This window comes from Drosophila takahashii, chromosome 2L, assembly GCF_030179915.1.
Source record: "Drosophila takahashii strain IR98-3 E-12201 chromosome 2L, DtakHiC1v2, whole genome shotgun sequence".
Taxonomy (NCBI): domain Eukaryota; kingdom Metazoa; phylum Arthropoda; class Insecta; order Diptera; family Drosophilidae; genus Drosophila; species Drosophila takahashii.
Window position 1 is genome coordinate 22680295 of NC_091678.1, and position 15383 is coordinate 22695677.

At 38.7% G+C, this 15383-nt stretch overlaps 3 protein-coding genes and 1 long non-coding RNA gene across 6 annotated transcripts; 2 read left to right on the top strand and 2 right to left on the bottom strand.

Annotated features, from left to right (window-relative positions):
• Positions 1-296: 296 nt before the first annotated feature.
• On the top strand, positions 297-1462 carry LOC108054975 (uncharacterized). Its single transcript, XM_017138113.3, has 2 exons — positions 297-761; positions 1157-1462. Exons 1-2 carry the CDS (start codon positions 380-382, stop codon positions 1375-1377), a joined length of 603 nt encoding a protein of 200 aa, XP_016993602.2. The 5' UTR covers positions 297-379; the 3' UTR covers positions 1378-1462.
• A 1348-nt stretch (positions 1463-2810) lies between these two features.
• qua (villin like protein quail) lies at positions 2811-13799 on the top strand. 2 transcript variants are annotated; one of them, XM_070214201.1, is made up of 7 exons: positions 2811-2852; positions 10711-10920; positions 10979-11181; positions 11238-12150; positions 12207-13226; positions 13279-13476; positions 13536-13799. In XM_070214201.1, exons 1-7 carry the CDS (start codon positions 2826-2828, stop codon positions 13647-13649), a joined length of 2685 nt encoding a protein of 894 aa, XP_070070302.1. In that variant the 5' UTR covers positions 2811-2825; the 3' UTR covers positions 13650-13799. The 2 variants fall into 2 exon arrangements, with proteins under 2 accessions (XP_070070302.1, XP_016993648.2); XM_017138159.3 differs by lacking the exon at positions 2811-2852 and adding an exon at positions 7786-8132 and having other exon boundaries at positions 13536-13798.
• On the bottom strand, positions 13729-14100 carry LOC108054993 (uncharacterized). The gene is made up of 2 exons (XR_001769800.3): positions 13946-14100; positions 13729-13885 (listed from the first exon to the last, which is right to left on the bottom strand). It is a non-coding gene; the product is annotated as an uncharacterized lncRNA (long non-coding RNA).
• Positions 14101-14174: 74 nt separating this feature from the next.
• On the bottom strand, positions 14175-14972 carry LOC108054976 (uncharacterized). 2 transcript variants are annotated; one of them, XR_011417685.1, is made up of 3 exons: positions 14734-14972; positions 14365-14624; positions 14175-14300 (listed from the first exon to the last, which is right to left on the bottom strand). XR_011417685.1 is itself a non-coding variant. In XM_017138116.2 (2 exons), exons 1-2 carry the CDS (start codon positions 14921-14923, stop codon positions 14578-14580), a joined length of 237 nt encoding a protein of 78 aa, XP_016993605.2. In that variant the 5' UTR covers positions 14924-14972; the 3' UTR covers positions 14236-14577. The 2 variants fall into 2 exon arrangements, 1 of the variants encoding a protein (XP_016993605.2); XM_017138116.2 differs by having other exon boundaries at positions 14236-14624.
• Between the last annotated feature and the right edge of the window lie 411 nt (positions 14973-15383).

A 15383-nucleotide genomic window follows, 5' to 3' on the forward strand; every position in this document is an offset into this window, starting at 1 on the left:
AGAACAAAAAGTGAAAAAAATTTAACAAATCAATGTTAACTGCTTAGTAAATAAAATTCTTCAAAAAAATTGTCGTTTGAATTATTTCGGAATTCATGCCATTCATTCATTCAATTCTATTAAACTCAAAATTCAAATTCATTCAATTCTATTAAGCTCAAAATTCTAATTATTATTTTAATAACTAATTCCATAGTTGACTCAAACATTTAGTGAGAAATGAGCTGAATTTAGAGAAATACTTTTCCAACCCTAAAGAAGTTGCAGCACTAAGCTGTCAATAAGAAAAGTCCAAGTAGGCCTGTCAAATCAATTAATGTCAAATGGTATACAAAAAACAAAAACCGATTCGTCATTGTTTGAGTTTTAATAGCCCAGTATGGACATTGAATCCTTCCGTTCAAAGTACAGCGACATAACCGTGACGGCCGTTCCCGCTCGCTCCAAGACGGACGAGGAGCAACCGGTGTCCAGCGACCTGCAGATGACGGCCAAGCAGCGTGAGCCGCGAGTGGAAATCACCCGGGTTACTGGGGGTGCAACTCCAGGCAGCAGCTCCACCTCGAATCTAGCGATGATCCAGCGCAACAGGCAGCAGCAAAACGCCGCTGCATTCGCGTATGCCACCGAATATAAGGAGGTGATGGCCAAACTGGAGTATACCAAGTACATGCAGACCCAGCTTCAGCTGATGTCCGTGGCGAATGGAGGAGGAGCTGGTCTCGATTGTGGTCTATATGGGATGATGCCAACATCTATAAGTAAGAAAATTAGGGAAAATAGAGAAGGCATTAAACTAGAAAAGGATAACTTACTTAAAAAAAATTATATTCTTAAACTATTTATTATCTAGTTGTTAAAAAGGGGTCCCTCAAATATATTTTTCAAATGAGATATTTTTTAAATTTGATTTTGTATTAAAGTAAATCCTTCCTATACTAGAAAAGTATAACTTACTTCAAAAATTATATACCAAAATTATTTATTATCTAGTTATTGAAAATGGTCCCTAGAATATATTTTTCAAAGGAAGTATTTTCTTAATTTGTTTTTTATTAAAAAAACCTTCTTTTGAATAACCCCTTTCTGAAATCTCTTAAATAACCCCTATACCATTTTTTGAGATCTACATTTACCTGCTTCTAACACTTTTCAGATCTAGATGCCAATGCCAATATAGAAGACAAGTACTCTGATCTGCTGAATATCCTAGCCGAGATGCGGTTCAATTTGCCGCCAACGATGATGGGCTTGCGGGCGCCCAAGGAGCGACTCCAGCGGGACATAGCCCATGCCAGGGTCAGGGTGAGGGAGTGCCTCCTGCTCCTGGAGAAGGATCGTAGTCAGGAGACCGAAGAGACCCCAACCACTGAGTGACGTCACAGGGGGCTATCCATCTCCGCATTGCTAACGACACCTCTGCCCGAATGATAATAAAAAACGAGAACAACAAAAGCCAAAGCAGAGTTCTGGGAACCCTCCGTGTTTATGGGTACAACTATGATGGTGGGGCGATGGGTTCGGAATAGCCAAATACTATGGCTATGACAATGATGGTGAGGTCTGCAGCGCAGTGGCCGGCATTTTGACACTAGGGAGCAGCCGAGCGCGAAACTTGTCCACTAGGAATGGAAAAATTGGGTTCGAAGTTACGATACTCATTAATTTTTTTATTACGTTTGTGAGAAAGAATAAATACGTATGTTTTCGTAAATATTCTTTTTTTTTAGGTACACATTTTTAAGTAAAAGTTTAACTTTATTTATAGGTATTATTTATAAGTATTATAAGAAAATTAATTATAGGATCTGCTCAAACACAAAAGTTCTAATATTACCATACATACATATGTAAGTACATAATATGTACTTACATATGTCATACTTATTACATAAATATGTGTATATTTTAAGCAACATTAAATAAATCTGTAATTCTGCTTAAATTTTTAAAAGGCTATTACAAATAAACATAGACAATTTTACTTATTTTTGAAATGCATGTTGCACGTCAACTGTCATTGCTCATTTGTATGTACAAGTAAAAATATGTATGTACATACCTTGCACCATCCGTCGCACTTTCCACATCTCGAATTCCCGGCTAATACATTGCAATTACTCAACTTTTTGCTTAATTGGTTAGCGTACAAACACCTTGTAGTTGCTAACTAACTAAACATAATTGTTTTGGCTGTTCAGTGGTCGAATATACCCCGAAAAAAGTTGGCCATGGTCAAAGTGGAACTTGAAAGGGTCACATTCACTGACGTCGACGTCGCCGTCGGCAGAGAAACTTACAAACATACTTATGTGTATGTGGTATACATAAGTATGTACATTTGTACGTGCGATCGCCCCGCTTCAATTGAAGTTTTTCACGTTCAGTCGTAAGCCGACTTTTCACGGGTTAAGTTTAACGTTAAAGCTGCAGATCAGCGACCGGATCGCACGAATATATCCTTTTCTTCTACTTCCGCTTTGCGTTAATTCGGGTTAATTTGTTTTGAAAGTGCGCAAAAAACAGTGCCAAAAACGCGTTATCACTTTGGTGTCGTCGTCGCTCTCTTTTCTTCACACTAACGGTAAATTGCGGGAAGAGGCGCGCGAAAGGAAATTGCAAAAAAAGGCGGCCAAATAAAGCGAATGCCAAAAAGGTGACAGCAATAAACACAACAAATAGTCCACAAAGTGCGAAAAAGTTAATTAAATTGTTAAATTTAGGAGTTGCAACTGCACGCCTTGATATTTACACACTAGGCGCACACACAAATAAATAAAACAAATACATATTTGCATTGCAGCAGCCGCAAATTGGACCACAAAATGCCGCCGTTTAATTTCATCAAGCAGGTGAGTGCGAATTAATAAAGTGTTTCTACACGTTTTATGGCGCGAAGTAATTAATTAAGCGTTTATGCGGTAAGTCGATTAAGAAATCTATGTATGCTTTCGATTGCAGATACATTTGTAATTGATGCTGACATCGATAACGAGCATTAGAAGTCTCCCAATCGATATTTACGATACATTGTCAATTTTGAATGCTTTGAAGGAATTATTTCCATTATTATGCTTTTTCTTAACTGATTCTACAAATATTGTATTCGGATAACTCATACTTCTTTTTTTATCTAAGTTAACAAATTATAAAGCTACAAAAATAAAATTTTCAGTCATACTTTTCAAAATTTTGTAAAAGTCTGGTCCAAAATATCAACTTGTTATGGATTTCATAGAAATATAACAATATTTCTTATGAAATTATGTATTATCAAAGCTATCAAGGCAATTTTTGCTCCTGACTTCTTCGAACTGATAACAAAAATCAATACTCTCGACCTCGTATAGCAAAATCAATTAATTAGAATATCATCACTGTTCCAAAAATAACAATCCGTGATGACAAACAAATGAATCAGAGCACCCAAAGATAGTAGCTTTCCGTTCCCCACAATCTAACATAATGGAGGCTCCAATTTACCACATCTGTGGAAGACAAGCGGCAGACAAGAGACGTGTCTAATTGGCGAATTCAAAACAAAGAAAATATAATACGAGAAATGGTAAACCAATTTGAATAGACTCGGACCAAATCTAATGAAATGCACAACGAAAATGGATTTATCCGATTCGGGCGCCCAGCTGGAGACCAAAAGAAGTGGTGACCCAAAAGAGATTATGCTTAATTAAGCGGGCTTCTGGAGATGCTTGAAGATGGCTTCCGGTGATTAAATGTCAGAAAGAAGATCTTGGGAGAACTACGCATAAACACGAACCTCGGGAATGGTAAAGCCAAACAAACCATAAAGGTGGGAACAATTTCTACGCAACTCTAGGTCCAACCCATCCGCAGCTTTCTTTATGTTTTTATGGCTTTTCCCCCACTAATTTTCTTAGATCTTAGACTTGGCCAAATGCAAATGGGTCAATGGACAGTGTTTCTGAGGCTATACGATTATTATGGCCTACTATCTTTTAAGGGCCTGGCTAATGAATTTCCAAGCAAGAGCTTTTCCCAGTCGTGTGATAATTAAGACGAATGACCCCTTAGTTAGAAAGTTATTGCAGCACATCTGCGTGTAGTCCGAGTTTATTTTATGGAGATTATCTCAGCGCAGCTGAACCCGAACCGAATCTGGTTATATTTGCATTATTCAGTTTTTTGTTTTAAGTTTTTAACGCCGGGTTAATTGCATGTTAAGTAACAGTTAAATAACCGTTAGGCGGCGTTTGTTTGTTTATGGCTCCCAAATGCTCAGCTTCCATCGCAATTGTTGTCCAACTTTTCACTGCCTCCGATTTCAATGAAGAAATTATTTTGAACTCTTCTCTTCGTCGTGTTTAATTCACCCACACTTTGGCTTTTCGTTTTTGGCGTGGGAAGCAGACAATACCAAATTGTTATTACGAGTAGCAACACAAAAAAAAAAAAAGAAAATAGAAGAAAAACCACAGAAAAACTGGAAAACAACATCTGCGGTAGCTACTTCGTGAAATGTGCAGCAAATCAATTGTACCAGTGGAAAATCCAATTCGATTTTCAATCGAAAGATCGAACGCCTTTCAAAACAATTATGATTTGTGGTCTCCAGTTTTGTTCCCGCCTATCGAAGCTAATTAACCATTTATTAATGCTAAATCAAAAGCACAGCCAGCCAAAACACCTGTTATTGTTATTGATATTCAGCCGTCATGTTTTGGCTTCATAAAAGGTTATAGTTGGAAAAAAATGCAATCAAAAGAGCGACTGAAAAATGATCTTTCGAAGGAATTAAAGTGGCAGAGGGATTGCTCATTAATAAATTTAAATTATTTATTTGATCGGCCTTCTATATATAATTACTTTCATAACATTTTATTACGCTTTTAGTGTAATATCCTATAAAAAATAAAAATTATTATTAAATAATAATGGATTTTTCACTAAACAATTATTACCATGAAAATCATTTGATTATTTTTACAAAGTATTTGAATATTTATAATAATCGTATATATCTTCCTCGGTATACAAATGTAAACGTAGGCAAACCTCTTTTAGTTATGACGATAACATTTTAATATTCTTTTTATGTCTATATTAACTATCCTTTAAAAAATGGAACTTGGTCAAGTAATAGATTACATCATCATCTGTAGAAAAATGTATCCCACTTTTAAACCGCCTTTACGCCTTGAAAACTTTGCTATGAGTCGATAGTGGCCAAACCTATTAGAAGAGCAATCGATTCCCATTGAGAGGAGTCAGCTGGCTGTTTGGTCAGGATCTGTTTCTGGATCTGGAGCTGCATCTGTATCGGTTGGCAATTAACGTGGGCTGTTTTTAGCCCGAAGATGAAGAAGCTACCAGCAGCAGCATGTTTGCCATTCCTTGGCCATCTTCAGTTGTGGCTAATGAAAAGCGCCTGGAAAAGAGCAAAGATCCATTGGCACAACCACCGCTAGGGGAAAACTGAAACAATAAAAGAAAAAAGCGTCCAAAGCGGTACATCGCCGGCCCGTTTCCCGTTGGCAGTTGCGGAAAATGAAAATGCCACAAGTCGATGTTGCATTATTGTGGGCTTTTCAGACTTTTCAGACAGTTTTTCAGACTTTACGTAAATGTCGCGTGTGGTGGCCACAAAATGGTCTTAATGTGTTTGGCGTTTTCGTACCGCAACAAAAGGCAAACAATCAAATTGTTTGCTGGCTTTTGGTTGGAAAAAGGAAAAGTCAATTGCCTGGTCGTTTGTCTTGTTGCGGGTTGACGTGTGTAATTATCATAAATCGTAAATTGCATTTTTCATCATGCTAAAAGTCGCACATTTTCAAAAAAAAAAAATGCTTTGCATTTCGCATCTACATTTACAATTTACATTTTCATTTACAATTGCTTTCATTTTTTTCGGTTTTGTTTTTCGCCATTTCCCCAGTTCACGCCTCAACCTCAACGGTTGATTGAACTTGTCAGAGTTTTGAGTTGGCCAGAGTTGGGGGAAAAACATGGAAACATGAAACATGGACAACAAAGAGAGTTGTGCTTTTTGAAAGGCATCGCATTGTCTTGCCAAGATGCGGATACGTGGATACGCAGATGCCAAGATACACAGATACACGGTTCTCTGGGCCAGAGAGACCCATTAGTGTCTTTCACGCTTTGGAACACACTGGAAAACCATTTCGACTCATTACCGAGTCATACACAAAACATTTTCGACTTAATTGAGTCGAAACTTGGCTCGGAATTGTTGAACAAATCGCTGCCAAAATTGTTCCCCCGAAATAATTTGACCACTTTCCTCACTCGCTCAACCCGGGGGAGTTCGTAGTCTTCGCTTCCGACTCCCCATCCCCGATTCCGAATCCCCCTTTGGCTGTTAACGATTACGGCAAATGCCCGTCTGCCAGTCTCTAAGCATAAATCATAAAAACGAAGACTCAAGCCAGTCGAGCGAGGCAGTTCGGTTGACAAAAGCCGTAGGAAACCCGAGAGATGCAAATCGATGGAGTATACAACGCCGATATGGATTTCTTCCACCCCTCACCGAGCTCCCCTGTTTGTGCTTGATTGCCTGTGGAGAATGTCAGTGCAGCAAAGTGTGGAGTCACTAGCTAGACAAGAAGTCATACAGTAGAGTCCATAGAGTGAAAGATTCTGTACCCTTTCGATATGATCTATCTTAAAAAGATATTAAAAGTGTTATTTTGTAATGTAATCGAATTTGTATAACATAATACTTATCTTATTTAGATATTTTTGAAACTCAATAGTTTACAATTAATATACGATTAGTTTAGTTTCTACCACTATTTTGGTGTAGCAAGTCTTGAAAACCGTGATTCTGGCTAATCTATTTGTAGGTAATTAAAGAAATTAAAATATCTGAAATATCTGAAAAAAATTTTAGTTTACAGGTGAAAAGAAAAGTTAACGATCTAACAGATCTTCTCCTAAAGAAATACAAACAGTTATTATAAAAATATAAATGGAATATAAAATAGAACTACATTTTGTATGTTTTAAAAAACCTTAAATATTTATAAACACTTAAAACATTTAATGTATTAGTTACATATTAAAAATGTTTATTTTATTTAGGTGAAAAAATTATAAATGTAATTTTTTGGAATATAAGTAGTAAGCATGTATTTCAGACTTTTCCTATAAGACTCATTTTATGGTACTTCATAGGCACTTCATAGGAATTAAAATTTTAAATAAATATTAGCTAGCCAGGTCAAAATGTCTTCCCCATGTAAAGGAACAGAAAGAATACCCACAATCAAGTAAGCACTTACCCGCAGAGAGCTAATAGAAAGAATTAGCAAACACCCCGTAAGAACTTGTTAAGACCCTTTTCCCAGCATTTCCTCTTGGCCTTTTGCCCACAGCCAAGTTCCGTTGGCCTGGGAGCAAGACCAAGAAACGGCGAAGAAACCGCAACAAAATGGGCTGCGCTTTCTGCATTTCCAGCCAGTTAGCTTGGAAAAGGTTGGAGAGGAGGAAAACCGACAATCTAACTGATAATTTTCATTCATTTCTGAGTCACAGTCAGTCGGTGGTGCTTTCCACTTGCTCTTTTGGCTTGGATCTCTTGGCCCGATGCTCTATGCTCGATGCTGGCCTGGCCATAAACTTGGAGCGCGGCATTTCGAGGCGAGCAGTCTGCAGTTGGCTTTCTTGAGGCACAGACGCGTCTCAAGAGTCTCGGGAAAAACTCTAGGGAAAAACTTTAACCGCGAGAGTCGGGAAATCGAATCGAAAACCGAATCGAATCGAATCCAGCCTAGCATTTGGCTTTACTTTCAGTTTTATCTTTATTTCGGTTCAGATTTTTGGGATATACACACCCCTTCTAAATTTTGCAAATTGTTAATGATCGCATTTTGAGGCCCAGTTCGCTTTCAATCGCTGCGTGTGTGTATGAAGTGAGTGTGCGGCGACATTCGCTTTTCAAAAGCGCTGGAAAAACTAGCAAGGATTTCACTTTGAGCCGCGCTTTTGCCGGCTTCCATTGGAATTGCCATCAATTTTGAGAGAAACAAAACTAGTTCAAGGCAGCTTTGCAGTATCTTTCAGATACAGATACATCCGCGGGTTTCTGAGCCCCTCCGAGCAACATGGAGCTATCGCTGTCACCAAAAGAAACGGTAATTACAGGCTTTTCATTATGCATGCCTCGCATCGCGAATCTCTCCCATCAGCTCTGTTATATTCACCTGGATCTTGGCGCGATCTTCTGCCTGGACAAGTTTATTTAGCCAGTTTCAGCTGTTAATTACGAGTTGACGATTATTTGTTTATCAATTACAATCAATTTGGTTTGTAATTATGGGGCTTGCCTAGGTCTTGTAAAGATTTGTCGACAGAGTTGTTAGGCGAAACATTAATGCAGAGTTTCCTTTGCACCTGAAAACGTATCTCTATCTTAAATTCAGCAAAGACGATTCGATTTTGGAGAAGGAAAACCCAAGTTACTATAAATATTGCTTAAAGATTTTTATACTGGGTGGGCAAAGAAATCGTGCAATAGGAGTGCCCTTATTATGTTTATCAATATAAATTTTACAACACTTAAAAGCTGTGTGATTTCTGTGGCACATCGGTACAGTGCTACATTTTTTTGCATGGAAAGAAGGTATATTTAACTTCCCATGTATAAAACTCAGAAGTCGGTAGGATTTCAATAACATAAAGTTTAATATATTCCAAGATTTTTAAAACATTTCAAAATTTTTTTTAATAAGGCCTAGTACTCACTTTAATCAAAAAGGCAACGAAACGAAAATTTCTATACAAAAATGACAGGCGGAACATTTTGTGATCAAAAATTTGTATGGAGATTTTCATTTCGTAGGCTTTTCGATTGAAGTGAGTACTAGGCATAAAAAAGAAAAAAAGGAGATAAAAAGGTAATAGTCTTTACGTTAGTAGAATCTACTAGTTTATTTAAACTTAAATGAAAAATTAGAAAAAAAAAGTAATAGTCTTTACCTTATAAGAATCCACTAGTTTATTTAAACTTAAAAAAAAAGTTTTATTTAAAGATCTCATTAAAATTACTTTCTTTTGTGGTCTAAAACATTTACTTTTACTTCAGTAGTAAACTAAACTTTGCTCCCAATTTGTACTGACGTTTAAAGCAATCGATGGCCAGCAATTAAATTTTTCGGCTTCATCCATCAAGTTAATAGCTTTACCCCAAAGAAAGTAAAAATGTACGACAATAGCTGTCGTTTAATTTTCGCGCTAGGCTTCACTGAAGATATATGGGTATCATAATTTATTTTTGGCGTTCTATTCAGAATACTTCATCTATCAGCTTTCGCGAAGATTAATGTCGCTAATTGGTGGCTGTGAAAGTCTCTTTGGGGCCATCAACTCTAAAAACAAAGACTGACAAAAAATGTTATAATTTTGCGGTTGGGAGAAAAAACTTACTTGTGTCAGTTTTTTTGATTCACTTTTTTCTTGAGAGACCATGACAAATGTAGTTTAACTGTCAACAGTGAAGATCAATCAATCATGGAGCCAGAGATCTGGAAAACCTGGTTAACCCAACCCCAGTTAAAGTAATCCGAGTTATTTCGCCATTTGCAGGCGACAATTAAAATGTTTTCATGTTATGTGTGCAGCGCATTTTATGCATTGCTTATTTATGAGCAGGCCCAGAGAAGCCAGTCATTATTATTGTGATTGTGATTTCCATGAAATGACATTTTGTGGGAGTAACTTACGTTGCCAGGCGAAGCATGAACTTGTTTTTGGTCACTGAGCACGCCAGTGTAATCACAACAGCGTCCAAATGAAATGGCTCCAAAGTCAAAACATTAATTAGCCAAAGGCAGCCTAATGACCCCAAACCGTTAGCCAAGATCGAGTTGAAGATGCAGTAAATATATATATACATCTGCACCCAATGGCTGGCAACCACTTTCCACCTTGCTGCGTTCCATAAATAAATAAAAACATAATGTTCGACAGCAGGCAACAAAAACTGGCTGCACCACCGATGTATGTGGTTAGATGTGGTTCACGCCCGCCTCTGTTCACTTTTAGTTTTCACTATCACTTGTGCCGCCAATCGGATGCAGAGCACTTCTCCAGACGGGTTTCGGTTTTTCAGTTTTTCGGTTTTCTTTAGTTTATAAAAAAAATCAATTAATTTTTATTTTGGTTTTTATCCTGGGGGCTTTGAAAAGTGTCTCATGACAGCAACAATTGGCCGTTTGAAAGGTGTTTAATGTCGTGGCAAATGCTGTTCGAACAACCTGCTAGTGACATGGTCACCTTGCAGTGAAAATGGGAGCTCAGAATGGTAATTACAGATGGAGTTTCATTTAATAAAACCTGATTCATTCGATTGCTTCGAGTTACGCTACGTCCTTACCGCTTGAACTCTTGCGATTTGAACTAAGAAAGGGGAATAGTCAAGAAATTGAGTTTATTCGCTTTATAAATTACAATTCATTTTGGCCCATGGAAGGACATGATATGATCTGACTTAATTTTAATTTCAATAAATTCGTTATAAATTTAATTAATTTAATTTAATTTTTTTTAGAACTATTATATTATTATTACTTCTAAATTATTTTATCAAACCATTATTAAACTTATGGAGCGAAAGCTTTAAAAGATTATATAAATAAATATAAATTCTAAAACTTTTACAACTGAGTATATTGTAAAATATTAAACATTTTGATAATTTTTAAATAATTTCAGGAGGTCCGTCCCAACACCATTCCCGACCTTAAAGTAGACGCCACATTTCGCAAGGTGGCAAAAAATGCGATAACCTTTGCCCTGTGGAAGATTGATGAAGATCGGCTGGAGGCAGTCCCCCGATCGCAGTATGGAACCTTCTTTGACAACTGCGCCTACATTATCTACGCAGCGAGTTTGCAGGGACATTATGCCAACCACGAAACCATCGTAGGTATCTTAATTAGTTTGCAAAACGATCTTACTAATGAGTAATGCCTACTTATAGACACGCGAACAGAAACCAAACGTGATTCTCGAGCGATACATTCACTACTGGCTGGGCAAGAATGTCAGCGAACAGAACCGCTCCAATGTGGTGCACAAAATCCAGGAGCTGGACTCGTATCTGGGAAATGTATCTTCTATTTACCGCGAAACGCAGAGTCTGGAGAGTGCGAGGTTCCTTTCCTATTTCAAGAAGGGCTACGAGTGAGTGATAGCTGGTAAATCAGATCAGAATGATATTAATCGAGTTCCATTTGCAGTGTTCGTTCGGGAGCCCTGATCAACGCCCCAAAGAGGCCGCGCCTCTTTCAACTGCACGCCCGCAAATGGCTGCGATCCATTGAGCTGGCCACCATTGATTGGTCTCACTTCAACTCCGACTACATAATGGTCCTTCAGACGGATAACCTGATCTTTGTGTGGATTGGCCGTTCCAGTTCGGGAATAGAGCGACGCAGTGCCCTCGCCTGGGTTCAAAAGCACTGCAGCGGAACGGCCATTACCATAGTAGACGATGGCTACGAACAAGCCATGTCGCAGGCGAATAAGGAGGTGTGGAACTCCCTGCTGCCGCTCAAGAAACGGATGGTCTGCCAGGCCAGTCAGTTGGTCAGCGAATACGCCGACTACAACGGCAATAAATTCCGCATTTACAAGTGCAATCAACGAGGAAGATTGCATCTGGATCAATTGGATGTGGGCATGCCCGCTAAGGATGATCTGAGCGATGCCCATGGTGTCTATCTGCTGGATAATTACGGCCAGAGCATTTGGTTGTGGGTGGGAGCTCAAGCGCCCCAGGCAGATGCCCTTTCTGCGATGGGAAATGGAAGAGCTTTTGTGAAAAAGAAGAAATATCCGGATAATACGCTGGTGGTGCGTGTTTTGGAGGGCCACGAACCGGTGGAGTTTAAGCGCCTCTTTGCCAACTGGCTGAACGTTTGGCAGGAGAACACTAGGGGTCACAAGCCGGTGTCCACAAAGTTTGGCAAGCTGGATGCCCATTCCCTATGTGAACGCCCTAAAATGGCCGCAGACACACAACTCGTTGATGATGGCAGGGGCGAAAGGATGCTCTATCGGGTTTGGGGAGATCAGGTGCAGGAAATGCCCCTTTCCAAGACGGTGGTCTTCACCACCAATGCCAGTTACGTGGTCAAGTACAGCGTACAGGTAAGGTTAAACGCTTTTTGTAATCATATAAATTAACTTTCTTCCTTATCCTTTAGTGCGCTACAGTTGTTCCAGCAGATCTGGCCTCGGTGGGCATTAAAACCATCATCTATCAGTGGAACGGTTCGGAGGCGTCAGCGGAATCTATTTCCCGGGCGGACAAGTTCGCCAAGGCCAGCTTCGATGCTCTGAAGGAGCCAGGAATGTTCGTACAGCTTTATGAGTTCGATGAGCCGCCGCACTTTCTTCAGATCTTCGAGGGAAAACTGATCATTATGCGGGGTCAGCGCAGCGAGATGCTTTACAATGGGAGCACAAATGGAGGTGACTTGAAGAGCAATGTCTTGGTAGACACATTTCTGCTGAAGGTCTACGGTGATGCTAGCTACAATGCCAAGGCTGTGGAGGAGACACCGCTGTCGTCGATCAGCTCCAAAGACTGCTATGTGATCAAAACCAATCACGTTTGGGTGTGGTGTGGTCAAAGTAGCACAGGAGATGCCCGCGAGATGGCCAAGTCGGTTGGAGCGCTGCTGGGTGAGAGCTCTTTGGTTCTCGAGGGCAAGGAGAGCAAGGAGTTCTGGCAGTCGGTGGCCATGTACTTTAACCAAACGCTTGTGATCAACGGAAACGGGAACTCGTGCTCCAGCAGTACCAGCAGCAGCAGTGGCGCTGGAAGCATGTGCAACGGCAGCTCAAATGGTGGCAATATCTCACCCACGCTCAGCAATAATTGTTACCTTAACACCAGTGTGCCGAGTAAACCGAGACCACCGGTACAACTATTTATGGTCTGGTGGCAACAGGGCTCGCTGAGATACGAGGAGATTCTTGGCTTCGAGCAGCAGGATCTCAGTTCCGATTGCACCTATATATTGGACACTGGAACCCTTACCTACGTCTGGCTGGGATCGCAGGCTCCGAACCAGGAGCGCTACACGGCCATTGCCCAAAGCTATGTACAGAACGCTCCATTCGGACGCAGATCGGCTACGGCATTAGCCGTGGTCAAGCAGTTCCAGGAGCCGAATGTCTTCAAGGGATTCTTTGAGTCGTGGCAGAACGATTACGGAAAGGTAATTAAAATATTAGAGTCTATCAAAAATATACTAATTTATGTCCTTTCAGAACTTTCTGTCCTATGAAAAAATGCGCAAGGATCTCGGTAACGAAGTGCCCAGTACCTGTAGCCTCGCAAATGAGGGATCAGCTCTGCTCCTTAACAACAGACAGAAGGACTTTGATGGTCACAAAAAGTATCCACTTACAGTTCTCATCCAGGAAATGGACATGCTGCCACCAGAAATTAATCCACTGAAGAGAGAGGTTAAACCAAACAAAAATATATTTTTGTACAGATTATTTACATTTATTCTTTACCACAGGTTCATCTCACGCACGATGATTTTGTGTCGGTTTTTAAAATGTCATTTTATGAATTTGACGAGCTCCCCAAATGGAAGAAAATGGAGATGAAAAAGCAGTTCAAACTTTTTTGAGCTTGGCAACTGTTGGAATGCGTGTACCAATTGCGCACTGTATATAATCCTCACTTTTAATGAATACTATGAAGATATAGTAGCTGTTGAAGCAATTTATGTTAAATATACACTTTTTACGTAGATATAATAAAGCGAAAACATGAAACTTTTGCAATTGAAAAAGAGTAAAAAATAATAATATTTTCAGGTGGTTTCCACCTCCTCAGAATCTGGTTCGTCTCCACTGCCGGAACCTGTAAAACAAAGGAAATCAACAGTTGGCAAAACTAATAAAGGGGTATCGAAATACTTACTGGGAAACAAGAGTCCGAAAATGAACTCGAAAATTCCACCAATCAGATCCCAAAACATATTCGGTCCGGTGTGCTTAACGTTTTGTAACTAAATGCAATGGCATTACCGCTCGAGAGCTGTTTTGACCCAGACCTCTTTAATGAGCCATGACAAAAACGCCCGACCAATTCCAGCTTAATTCGAATCAAAAACGATGGCATGATTTAGGTCAATAATACACGAAATATATATTATGCCTATTGAAAAGCTTTTAAAGGTAAATGCTGATATCAAATTTATTTGCTTGCTACATCACGATTGCCGGATTATTTCAATTTTAGTTGTCGTAGTAATCACCAAAGTACTCCTCGTCAGCTTTACAAATAAGAAATAATATGGTTACTAGCCTATTTACAGCCATTATATAAACAATAATTACTTATGTCCGAGAAAAAGAGGTCGTTGAGAAAACTCAAAAATATTTCCGGCAGCTCACAACAGTCCATTTTGTTGGATTTAATATTGGTTATTTGAATATTTTTGTTGAATTTATAGCTTTTGCTTTGAAGGTTAATTATTTGTATTATTTAGTTGCATTAATAACTTGAATTAAGCTTATGGCTAACAATTATTCAGGTTTTTTTTATGATTTTTAGGTGCTAGAGGATGAGTCATAATCATCATCAGATGAGCTGTCACCTGCAAAAGCAAATATTTGTATTGAAAATGATTATATTTTATATCTTCATAAAAGTTTTTCGCTAATATAACATATCCAGTTCCACTTCTCCTATATCCTCCAACTTACTCCCGAACAGCATGTCGCCAATGATTTCGAAAATCATTCCAATAATTTCACAATCCTCCATGCTCTTGGTTCTTGTGCTTTTCAAACTTACACTAAATACAGCAGCCCTAATCGTTGGTTTTATATGCGATTTTTTTGTGAATACAGATGTTTTAATGGATTCTTTCTTATGAACTTGGTACATTTTCATGGCTAATAGTACATAATTTAATTAATAACTAACCATTTAGTTTTAAATATAAAACTGTCTGGCAGCGTGACATTCAAAATGCTTAAAACATAGTTTTATTAAATTTGTTTGTGTAGGTACTTAAAAACGAAATCATATGGCTCATTCCATGTGAAACGTGACAAGAAAATTGGGGTCAAATCTCAGAAATCATCCGAACTTTTTTTTTTCGATAGAGGATTGAAATAAAACGAGCCGTTTTTGTTTTTTTTTATCTTTTACCGTTTATTTTTAAAAAATCTTTTTAGCATTTAGATTTATGCACCACTTGAGACTCGTTTGAGTTATTTTAATATTTGGTATGCAATCTTAAAATTCTCGAGAAAAATAAAAATTTTTTTTTTGGCAGAGCCGCTAGCTTAGTTTTAGGGGGATTCCCTAAACTGTTGAGTTGCTGAATTGTTGAATTTTGGTCAGCTGT